Here is a 12540-nt window from a genome sequence, read left to right on the forward strand (position 1 = left end):
CATGTATATATGGGGTTAAGGACAGGCCCAGAGAGTGTCCTATTTCCTCCTATCAAAATTAGCAGAGCTGTACTGGCATATGAACAGAAGAGCAAAAGCATGAACAATGGCTCTAAGTTAAAATTTTCAGGGACCATGGGTGTAGTACAGACAAAAGAAATACAATTCAAATCACAGAGTGAGCACATCAGTGAGGTCCTCTATGGGGGCAACATTTACTACAATAAAATGGAGGGGAAAGCAGAGAGAGTGAGCAAGAGCAAAGAAGAAAATTTACAAAGCAACCCTAGCATAAACACATAGGCTGATTTATCTTTGTTCATCTGGTGGGCAAGGGCTATCTAAACTGTCTGCAGAGATCTCTTCAATTAAATAAACTGTCAATGGTAATAAACAAGGGGAAAAAAATTGCAATGCCTATCCAATTTTTAAATATTCATCACTAAATAAAAATTACTGGACTAAGGCACTATTCTTTTCATGTTCCCAACAATGAAAAACATGCTGAGAAATGTAATTATATTAGAATCACGAAACAGCAGAAATCAGTGAATGTTACTTCCATTTCATTGTCCCATTACAGCACATAATCTGAACCTCAGCTGGCTGAAAATTTTAAGAACAAAAGTTCTCATTTCAGACTGCTATTTTGATGTCCTCTGAGTGCAAGATTTGATTAATAAATGCAAAATTTGATTTAGGAAAATAACACACCAAACTTTCATATTACACACCTATGCCCCATATTTTTTAATATTTGCTAATATTAGCATATTTTTAAAACAGCTTTCAGAAACACTAATAGATGAACTTAGCTATAACAGTGAAAAATAACATAAAAACACATATATATCCCAAAAGAAGATGTCCTTCCTTTTGTAAATAGAAGCCCTCAGTCAAATCCCTAAGTCTCTTCAAAATCCTGGGCTCCCTAAAGATGTCATGTGTTGCCTATATATCCAGCTGCAAGACCAAAAAGTTTTTAAATATTTTGACCTTCATAAACTCTTCTCTGCTTTCAAGCCCATTGTTCAGCAGCTTGAAATGCATTGGTCGTCTCTTCTGAATTATAGAACAAGAGCTCCTTTCTGGTTTTAAAGATGTAGAAAATATGTTTAAAAACCTGAACAATTTCTGCCAGAGACTGTATGACACCATTACTTTGCTGAAAACGTCCATCCACTTGTGAGCTTTAGTGCAGTCAATTTTACATCCTCACAGTCAAAAAGACAGAAAGAGCAAAGCCCCACAAGAAACCAAAAGAGAGAGAGAGAATTGGAGAATTGTCTACGAGCCATAAATAGTACTGCTTTGTCCTACATTGGTCACTTGCTAGATGGGGATCCAAACAACCTCTATTCTGCTGTGGGAGACACTGATTTCCCCTCTAAAAGGATTTGGATCTCTAGGTCCCCAGGTGTCCAGCATCCTTTTGCTGAAATGACATTTATGTGGCAGATGGTACAAATAGCCTGGCATGCTTCATAGTTGTTGGATCACTATAAAAATAAAAACTGCCAGATGGCTGGCATGTTTGCTGGCAGTAGCACAGGACCCCACTGACTGATGAGAGGAAGTAAAGCTGCCCAAAATGAAATAATAGTGCCTGAATTTTCTTTGGAGTGCTTCTGAAGTGTGGCTTGCTCCATGTTGGATTTGACTCCTGCTGGCTAGGAAGGAACTTGTGACATCCCTTGATCTGACTGTGCCAGAGGAACATCGCCTACATCTCTTCTCCTGATTTCATCTGTCCTCCCCAGCCGGGGCACGGGCCCTCTCCACCAGCCATTTCCCCTCCAGCAGGGGTACCACCAGGTGCTGTGTACAGGAGGTTGCGTTGTGGGCTGAGATCTCCCCAGGACCTATGCAAGTGGATGATATGAAGGATACGTACTTGAGGAAACATCTTATATCCCATCCTCTGCTGTTCCTATCAAGGTTAAAATCTGCTGCATAGTGAGGACTGTTGTACTTAGGAAAACCACCAAAGTATGACCCTGGGTGCCCTCTACTTGGACTTTTTCCAGATGAAGCAAACATAAACCAGTTTAAACATGTCAAACTAAATGGATTATTTATTTTTCCTACCACAGCTATATTAATGCACCATTATCTTCCTAACTATAACATTGCAGGGCAGCTGGCAGCACAGGTTTGTTCTGACTGCAGCGAGCTGTGGCTGAGGTGAAGGCCAGAACACAGTTCTGTGAATCAAGGAAGGCGAAAGACAGGAATGAACCCCTGAGATTAGAGCTCCAGCAAGGATTTCCTATTTTTTACTTTATCTGTTTCCCCCATCAGAAAGGGGAACATGATCAGAGCAATGAGTTTCCCAGAGGATGGTGCACCAGCTGGTTAATACCTGCACAACTGCTCTGAACATCCCATGGACATATTTTGTTGGGGCAGTACATTTGTAAAAATTCTCAGTTTTACTCACCTGACCAGAGTTGTGAAAAGGCTTCTCTACTGAGTTTACAAATTCTGATGGTGTCCTGACCTTATTTATGTCCATGCAACCTCACAAAGGCAATCAAGGGCTGAACATGTCCCTTTGGAACATGCACGTCTTTGGTCACATTTTACCTTGGCCTTATTTATTTATTTATTTATTTAAACAAGTTGATTGCCAATAATCTCCAAAATTCCAAGCAAATGTTATTATTTCCCAAGTTAAAATCTAAACAAATCTCAGCAAGCAAGCCTGAATTCAAGCCAGCCATGATACAGACATAACAGCAGAATGATAAAGACACAGATAATTTTGGCACTTCACATGGCCAGTTCATCAGCAGGCTAACAGGTCAGTGCCAGCCTCACATCTGAGTGCCACATGGTTGTAAATTTTTCCAAGATTGTTTTTTCATTCCTGAAATAAACTTGTTACAACTGTGAATCCCCTGCATCACTGAAAGCAGCTAAGCTACACAGACCTCAGGCTCATCAGCAGTATTGTTAGTACCACTCTTTCACAATCACTGCGGCGTTACTGCAGTCAAGCTGTTACTGAAACTAATATAAAATCTGGAGTAGTGTTCAGCTCTGCTTGTAATCCAAGCTCAGTTTTAGCTAATTCACAGCATTCAAAGAAGTTCTTTTCCACACACTTTTGTATAGTGCACAGATATCAAAGTGGGGGTTCACTTTCTCACATTTAAGTTAACATTCCAGAATTTAAAACTTTCCCTCATGACTGCTCTCGTTCAATTTGTTTCTCTGAAATACTAGGATAAAAATTATCTTACATCTCACGGCTGCTTCCTTACACCTCTCTTGCATTTCTGTGTTCCTTGGAAATCAGGGCCACCTGACAGTCTGCCCCATAAAACCTCTAACAGTTTGTCAGCATTTCTGGTCTCACAATATTTCAGGTTTTCAAAAGAAAGTGCTGCCAGATGCTTGGTATCCTACAAATTTGTTCATAAAAATGCCTCTCTGAAACAAAATAAAATCCACATGACACATTGTGATTCCTCCTCAAGCCAGATACAGAGTATGAACATAGATCTGTACAGTATAATAAAATAGCAATGACAGAGAATCTTGAGAATATATAAAGTCATTTGTGCTCACAAGAAAGGTACAAACTATGCAAATATAGAGAGAGAGCTGCTGGATATTGGCAAAGGTGCGGAAATAAGCTGGAATGGTGTTAGCAGGAAGTAAGGCACTAGGGCAGGTTCCAAGTGCATCAAACTGACAAGGTCTGGATTGTGCTATGCTACAAGTGGAAAAAGCCAGACTTGACCATGGGAAGGGACAAAGAGTTAACCAAGGAGATTCTTGCTCAAACTTAAGAGAACTCAGAAGAAAAAGTCACCATCCTTGGCAAACAATTATCATACAAGCTTACCTCTCTGGACATTAGAAATGCTTACAGGTATTTATGTGGCAGGTTAGTTCTGAGGAAGCTCACTTATTTTCAGTCTTCCTTGCTTACACAGAATCACACAGAATCACACAGAATCATCTAGGTTGGAAGAGACCTCCAAGACCACATAGTCCAACCTCTGGTCTAACACTAACCAGTCCTCCACTAAACTATATCACTAAGCTCTACATCTAAACATCTTTTAAAGATATTCAAGGATGGTGACTCCACCACTTCCATGGGCAGCCCATTCCAATGCCTAACAGCCCTTTCAATAAAGAAGTTCTTCCCAATATCCAACCTAAACCTCCCCTGGTGCAACTTTAGCCCATTCCCCCTTGTCCTGTCACCAGGCACGTGGGAGAATGGACCAACCCCCACCTCGCTACAGCCTACTTTAAGGTACCTGTAGAGTGTGACAAGGTCGCTCCTGAGCCTTCTCTTTTCCAGGCTGAAGAATCCCAGCTCCTTCAGCCGCTCCTCATAAGACTTATTCTCTAGACCCCTCACCAGCTTTGTTGCCCTTCTCTGGACTCGCTCGAGCACCTCCATGTCCTTCTTGTAGCGAGGGGCCCAAAACTGAACACAGTACTCGAGGTGCGGCCTCACCAGAGCCGAGTACAGGGGGACGATCACCTCCCTAGCCCTGCTGGTCACACTGTTTCTGATACAAGCCAGGATGCCGTTGGCCTTCTTGGCCACCTGAGCACACTGCTGGCTCATATTCAGCCGACTGGCTCATATTCACCATCACTCCCAGGTCCTTCTCTGCCAGGCAGCTCTCCAACCACTCCTCTCCCAGCCTGTAGCTCTGCTTGGGGTTATTGCTCCCCAGGTGCAGGACCTGGCACTTGGCCTTGTTGAACTCCATGCAGTTGGCCTCAGCCCATAGGTGCAGCCTTTCCAGGTCCTCCTGCAGAGCCTTCCTACCCTCGAGCACATCGACACACGCACCTAACTTGGTGTCATCTGCAAACTTACTGAGGGTGCACTCGATCCCCTCATCCAGATCATTGATAAAGATATTAAAGAGAACTGGCCCCAGTACTGATCCCTGGGGGACGCCACTGGTGACCGGCCTCCAGCTGGATTTGACTCCATTCACCACGACTCTTTGGGCCTGGCTATCCAGCCAGTTTCTAACCCGACAAAGGGTGTGCCAGTCCAAGCCACGAGCGGCCAATTTCTTGAGGAGAATGCTGTGGGAAACGGTGTCAAAAGCTTTACTGAAGTCAAGGTAGACCACATCCACAGCCTTTTCCCTTGTCCAGCCATTGTGTCACTTTATCATAGAAGGAGATCAGGTTCGTCAAGCAGGACCTGCCTGTCATAAACCCATGCTGACTGGGCCTGATCGCCTGGTGGCCCTGCAAGTGCCGCGTGATGACTCTCAAGATGATCTGCTCCATGAGTTTCCCTGGCACTGAGGTCAAACTGACAGGCCGGGGTTTCCCAGGTCTACCTTCTGGCCCTTCTTGTAGATGGGCGTCATGTTTGCTGGCTGGTAGTCAACTGGGACCTCCCCCGATAGCCAGGACTGCCGATAAATGATGGAAAGGGGCTTGGCCAGCTCCTCTGCCAGTTCTCTCAGTACCCTCGGGTGGATCCTATTCAGCCCCATTGACTTGCACACATCCAGGTGCTGTAGCAGGTTGCCAACCATTTTCCCATGGATTACGAGGGCCACATCCTGCTCCCAACCCTTCCACCAGCTCCCACCAGTACCCACCAGGCTACTGGGTATCCAGATAGCAACTAGTCTTGCTGGTAAAGGCTGAGGCAAATAAAGCATTAAGCACCTCAGCTTTTCCCTCATCTCTCATCACTAAGTTTCCCCCAGCATCCAGTAAAGGATGGAGATTCTCCTTAGTCCTCCTTTTCATGTTAGAGACACGTTGTCTTCATCTGAACTTAGAGAGTGTTTCTTGCTGCCTGGTTCCAAACAGCAAACTCTCTTTAAATACCTGTAATGTCTTGATGGAAAGTTTATGCATTTTTCTTACACAAAAATAAAATCAATCTCATGAGGAAGTGCTGAGAGCATCAGAACGCATATCACACTGAACTGGTCTCAAGTGTTCATGGATTTCCAAATCACTGTTGGTCTCTGCTGACCAGTGCATTATGTTAAAGGCTGTCGTGGTGCCCTTGGAGAGGATGTCTGCCTGTTTGTGCTATCGTAACAGCTGCATTTATCAGTATGATGAAGAGAAAGGCAAAATAGGAGAATAGAAGCAGAAGGCACCCAAAAGAGAATTCTGGTTAAGAACAAAGTCACCTCTTTGAACCAGAACACAGCCTTTCTTTAAAACCTCTACAGTTTTCAGGCACTCCACTTCTGATAATTCACTTACATTTTCCATTAAAAGAAGACCCCCTTTTGTAAGAAATTAAATCTAGCATATATATACATATAGTTCACATGGAAAAATTTCATCCAGTTGTATTTATATGACTGTAAGTATAAAATAGCTATAAAAATAGAACTTCTTTGATGTGAATGTGATGTGAATGATGTGATGTTTTGATGGCAGAAGCTTACCCACTCTTTTTCTAGTGAAACACTACTTATAAAAAGAAAAATAAAATATTCAGAAGTTTAAGATCTAATATAACATCATCGTAACAATTTCTTAGAGCATTGACAATCTTGTATTCAAACTGGTGATTTATTTGGGCCCTTTGAACCTTGGCTCATGAATTTCAGAAAGTGGTGAATAAACATGTATATATGTGTTTAAAATCCACAGTGTTTTGACATTTACTTAACAGGCTTCCAAGGACACCAGGGAGAAGTTTCCAATTGTGTAGTTGATTCAGTAGGATCTATTGCTTAGACATGTGAAGCAAATGTTTTATGAATTTATAACTGAGCACAATCTGCTTGTATAGCTCAAAAGCCAAGGGTCTGTTTTCCCCAGATCTTAACTTCATACCAATGTCACAATGAAAATACAATTGTTTTTTTGTTTTTTGTTTGTTTGTTTGTTTGTTTGTTTTCCCCACTGGATAAAAATAATACCTTAAAATAATCCTAAACTGCCAATTTAAAGTGTCTATTTTAGTCAAAGATTTGGAATGAGATTTTCTAATGAACTATGAGAGAGGCACTACATAAAAAACAAACTAGAGGAACATGAACTTAGGCAAATCGAAGGGATGACATCCTTCTTTTTCATGGCAGCATTATCCAAGACTCCCCCTGTGCCCACTCTCAGTGTCACCTCCCTCCAGCAGGAAGGACAGGGCAAGGCCAAGTGCTAAGGTGCAGTTCAAGCTCATTGCTGTGTGGACCAGTGAACAAGGATTTCTCTATCCCACAATACATTTTTAAATTCTGCCAACTGAGGAGCAGGTAAAAAATGTTTAGCTGAAAACTTTAAAAAGTCATAAATGAATACATATTGTCTTCCTAGCCTGCACAATCTTCTGGTGACATCTGAGACAAGCTTTCCAAATCCTCGTGGATTTGCAGAATGAAGATAGGGACTCTCTACCGGAAATACAACTGCAAGGCAATTCCTCCCACCGTGCAGCATATCACTTTTCCTGTCAATAATGTATAAATTACTTTCTTCTTCAGAAATAGGATTTTATGTGTAAGGGGTTAAAATTATAATAGAAAAATCCATGAATTAAGTCTAATTTAAAAGAAAAAAAAATTACTTATGATCGACTTTTCCAGTACTGCATCACATAGAGAAGGATTTTTATGTGTCATGGTTCCCACTTGCGTTTTGTTTTCTAAATTATCATAAAGAAATAAAAAAGCAATTGAAAAACATTCCAAAAAAAACTGTGGCAGATGCAAATTAGAACAGACAGTTAAGAAGGGAGAAAATACTAAAAGCAGAACCATTAAATGACTGTAAGAAACTGGACAGTGCCTTCATGTTTCCCAGTTAAGCATTTCAGATCTCTTCAAGAAAGTTTGACTTCAAATACTTTGATATAAAACGTCTTTGATCTCTAATTACTGATACTGCATGATATTAAAACTTATTATAGCATCTCATTAATCATAACAATCTCAAATCTGTTCGAAAGTTAGATATTTTAGAACTATCTCCAGTGGAAAACTGAATAATCTTCCACCAGCAATTAGTTGGTGAATGTCCAGTTTAATCCTGGTTAAATCATTTAATCTCTGTATATGGCTCTTTAAAACAGTTTTAATAACAGCGTATTTCTGCCATCCTATTTTTATCTTACAAGTGTGAAGCTCTGTAGGCAAAGCAGCATTTTATTATGAGTACAAAGAGTTCCTAGGAAAATGATACTTGGAAACAAGCTGTGGTAATTAGGCAATTTACAAATAGGAAAGACAATAATGGGTAGATGAAAACTGGGTTACCCAAACAAGCTACTTTCCATCTTCAAATGGCTCTACCAGTACGAAGGGCTCAGGAATTAATTACATTATTTGGATAGCAGACCATGGTGTTCTACACCATAACCCTGCCTTTGATGGCATTACAACATGTAACTGGGATTGCCGTGTGAGCAGTTGTGCTAACAGCGTTATTGAATCATTAACTCCTAATAGCAGTTTGGGATCATTCATTCCTCAAAAAGACTTCGCTGCAGCTCAGTGGGATAACCCTGGTTATGGTTGCCTTATGCTCCAAGCTGACTTGTGTTTCTATCTGCAGGAACCTCCGTGCTGCCATCACGAGCACATACAGCCCATCCTGCACAAGTACCTATCTCAGGGCTAAGATAAGCTTCTGTCTAAAATAAAGGCAAACCCAACAGTCAAACCAATTAACAGAAGCCTGAGACATGGCCTCATATGCAGTGCACCCAGGCCAACAGATCTAACAAAAACCCTCTACCTGTACCAGAGAGGACACCATGCTTGTTAGTAGCCCACAGGGACAAATGTGATAAAGACTCCTAAGGTCCTAATGAAGCTCTGCTCCTTCTGCAGCACCACAAGGTATCATGAAGACAAGAACATATTTGGTGGGGAGAGTGTCATGTTTGTCATCAAACTTCTTCTGAAGACAGAGATGAGCATAAGCAGCAAGTAGAAGGTCCGAGTCATATTCTGGCTGAGAAGACGTTTGCTTGTCAGCTCTTTGGATAAAGAAACTGAGCACAGAGAAACTACAGTTAAGGGGTTTCAAATCTAAAACTGCCATTTCTTTCTCCTGCTTCTTCTACACAAGTCTCTGCTTGGCAGCTAGGTGAAGGAAGAGTAGCTGGGAGGCTCTTGCAAGCTGGCACAGCAAATGACAGGGACCAGCTGGCAGCAGAGCTCGCTTCACATGGATTTCAGTCTCGGCTGTTCATATTCCACAAGTCTAGTTACCAAAAGCCTTAAACAGAAACATCTCAGCCTCCTGTCTTGAAAATTAATCGTAAAAACCAGGCTGGTCTGTACTTGACAAAATCAGGCTAAAAAGGTGAGTATAAAGTACCATGCTTCAGGATTCCCACCTACAGTACAGACCCAGTACACACAGAGGTGTTTCACTCCATGCTCCATTTCAGCTCCCAAAAATTTTAGAAAACATGTATGGTCAAGAAATAGCAATACAACTTCCCAGACAGCAAGTTGTGGAATAAATCTGAGTTAGGCAAAAAATGAGCCAAGTTACAATCACTTACTGGTGTGGCGTGAGGATGCAGCTGATGCATTTTTAACAGACAGTTATTCCTTTGCTTAAACTCACCTTCAGAGGCACCACTTGCATCAGAATGGCGAAGTTAGTGAGGTGGTTACAAAGACACACTGAGTAGTTGAGGTCCCCACTCTCACGCACACAACCTTCATTAGACCAGACACCAGTTCCATTGCTGCAAAGCACAAAAAAATGGAACATAATCTCTATCAAAATGCATCTTATTGAGGTTAATTCGACATGCATCGTACTGTACAGGAGACATAAAAGATTGAAAGCCATCTCAGGCTGGTGCATTCACAAACACTCTCAGATTCTTCTCAACTCCATCATAAAAATGGTTAACAAAAATATTGACTAGAATAGGGCCCAAATCAGACCCCTCTGTGAATGTCACTAGAGATTTCCTCCCAGTTCTATAACTAGTGAATAACTGTGTATTTTATTTTTTTTTCATAACATTGTGCAAACTGTTTATAGCATTTCAGCTAGACCCCAATTTCTACACTTTGAGAACTACCATACTGGACATTTCAATAATCCTGCAAAAGTCAAAGCATATCATATCTGCTGCCTTCCTCTTATTCACTGTCCCACTCATCCTGTCAAAGAAAGTAATTTAGACTGATTGAGTTTGATTTCTAGCAACCCATCCATATTGACTGCTTTTTGTCACTTCATTCTCAGGGAGACCAAGAGCAGCCCCTGCTCCATTGAAGTTATGGCTGGCCTGGCCACGTGGCTTAGTCCCAGTGCTGTGCAGGAATGTGATCCTCATGGGATTGCTTATTCTTGGAGCTGGGAAAACCTGGAAACCCCTGTGCTGACACAGCCCTGCCACAGAGTGGGGACACAGGAGCCACATATTCACAACTAAGTGGAGTTCCATGCACCATAAGTCTGTCTGTTTCTTAACTATGTATTATTTTTTATATCATTTTGGGTCCTCAGGCTAGACTGAGTGATGTTTTTATTGGTACTTAATTTACAGACAGGTATTACCTCACCTTTCTTCTGTCCTTTGGAACCTCTTTGAGTTCTCAAAGGGAGTATTCTGTAGGTCAGAAACCAATTGCGTATTCTTTAACTACCATGCACTAGGGAATAAGACTATCCTGACACAAATAAAACCCATGTGGAAGGACAGATTTCACATTTCAGTTTCTATCCCAAGGCAAAGCCTCAAAGGCACAAGCCTCAGTGGAAAAGCATACAGGAACAATGTCCCAACCATATTAATTTGCTTCATTAAAATCTGTTTCTAATTTACCATAATTTGTGAGTAACCATAACGATGAGTAACTGCTAACAGCTGGGACAGTTCAACATCCCTGAAACAAAACTTCAGTAAAACAATTGCAGTGACTTTCCCATGTGCATGCTGGATAGGAGGGACCACAGCATTGCAGGCCATTGGCATATCAGTTAAACTTATATTATTACAGCTCAAAACCAGTTAATCCCCATGAAATTCAAAATTCACTAATTGTATTCTTTCTCAATTAACTCAGCAAGAGCAGCATGCTTGGAAATCAAAAAGAGGTTAAATATATTCAGAACTAAAAAAAAGTAATAGTAACTGCTATTTTTCCATAGTTACTATTTCCTGAGTGAAATTTAGGGTGACATTTATTTACCTTTTAGTCTAATTTGCATTCAGGGCATAATATTTCTTCATTGCATGCATTGGCCAAAACTCACAGCTCTTAAATACAGATCTCACATGGTATTTTGAAACAGGCACAGATCCACAGAAAACAATGGTTATGTTGGAGGCTTGCCATCTTAAAACATCCAAGTGTCTGCCCAAATGGATATATTCATAAACCATCATAGCATGATCAGTATCAGTCTGCATTTTAGTTTTGATTCCAACACTTTTCAATCTCTCAATCACCTACTTAACACAAAGTCAGTGAAAAAAAATGCTCCTATTTATGGTAAAAAGTCACAGTGAGATTGCATTTCTTGTAAAGAGTTTCATTACTTTCATTTACTTCCATAAATAAAAGAGAACAAGAAAGTAGGTAATATGTAGCATCACAAACTATGTGCAATTTGATTAAATCAAGTTAAAAAAATTAAATTATGTAACATACCTATAGTCCAGAAATGCACAGTAAAGATGAACTCTGTTACTCTTATTTAGTGCTAGGCTGTATTGTTTGGGAGTCTGCAAGAAAGAAAAGAAAAGCCTTGAAGGAATGTTTAAAAAGAACCACAATCCATTGTTCAATCAGTTCAAATTCCTATTATTATAATAACTTCCCTAGACATTATAGATTAACCACCTTACTGAAAGCAAATTATTTTTTTTTTTCAGTTCTCATGGTTTTATCACAAACCCCAAACATGCAAGGGCTGCTATTGTCTAACGTTTACATGCTGGAATTAAATTCACGTCACTTGGAGTGAGAAATTGGCATCCCATTTAAGTAATAACAAAACAGACGTCCTTATTGTACATAAGCACAAATATATGTGTTAATTTTTTCAGCATATATTTCACTTCTTTGGGGTTTGTTCACATTAAGTAATAAAAATCTCGTATTTTAGGATTAATAACACTGAAATATGTGCATTACAATGACCAACTCACATACATTTTCTTTCCACCATAGTGATTATATTTAAATATATAATCAAACTGAAAGAGCAATGCTATAATCCAAGATTTTATTTTAACAGACTTTGGCAGTATGGTGACATAATTTTTATCTTTCACAAACAGATTTGGCCACATTAAGTCTCCTCCATTCAGAAAGGATTGAAACCTCATTCTCCACTCTATTGCATCAGTTTCGTGAGAAAATGATTAAAACAATATTGGAGTGAATTATTAGTTCATTATAGACAATATATGCAAAACAGAGGTTTCCAGTATCTGTTCTACCCTTTTTAATATAAAAATCCCCCAGATCTACTCTGTGGTAGATCCTACCTTAAGGCTGTTTTTTTTTTAATTACTAGAATCTTCAATAGAAATCGTGAATTAACAGCCCTCGGATTATTGCAACACAAAGTCAATATTTCTGTCAAACC

At 40.3% G+C, this 12540-nt stretch overlaps 1 protein-coding gene across 3 annotated transcripts in view; it reads right to left on the bottom strand.

Moving 5' to 3' along the window:
- The window catches only part of ADGRD1 (adhesion G protein-coupled receptor D1), a 156171-nt gene that overhangs the window by 57863 nt on the left and 85768 nt on the right, over window positions 1-12540 (bottom strand). For all 3 annotated transcript variants that reach the window (XM_068653723.1, XM_068653722.1, XM_068653724.1), the window contains 2 exons: window positions 11598-11671; window positions 9550-9673 (listed from right to left, as the gene is read on the bottom strand). In XM_068653723.1, coding sequence (XP_068509824.1) covers window positions 9550-9673; window positions 11598-11671 — 198 coding nt within the window. The remainder of the gene's footprint in view (window positions 1-9549; window positions 9674-11597; window positions 11672-12540) is intronic.

The sequence above is a fragment of the Anas acuta genome, chromosome 17, assembly GCF_963932015.1.
Source record: "Anas acuta chromosome 17, bAnaAcu1.1, whole genome shotgun sequence".
In the NCBI taxonomy this organism is placed as follows: Eukaryota; Metazoa; Chordata; class Aves; order Anseriformes; family Anatidae; genus Anas; species Anas acuta.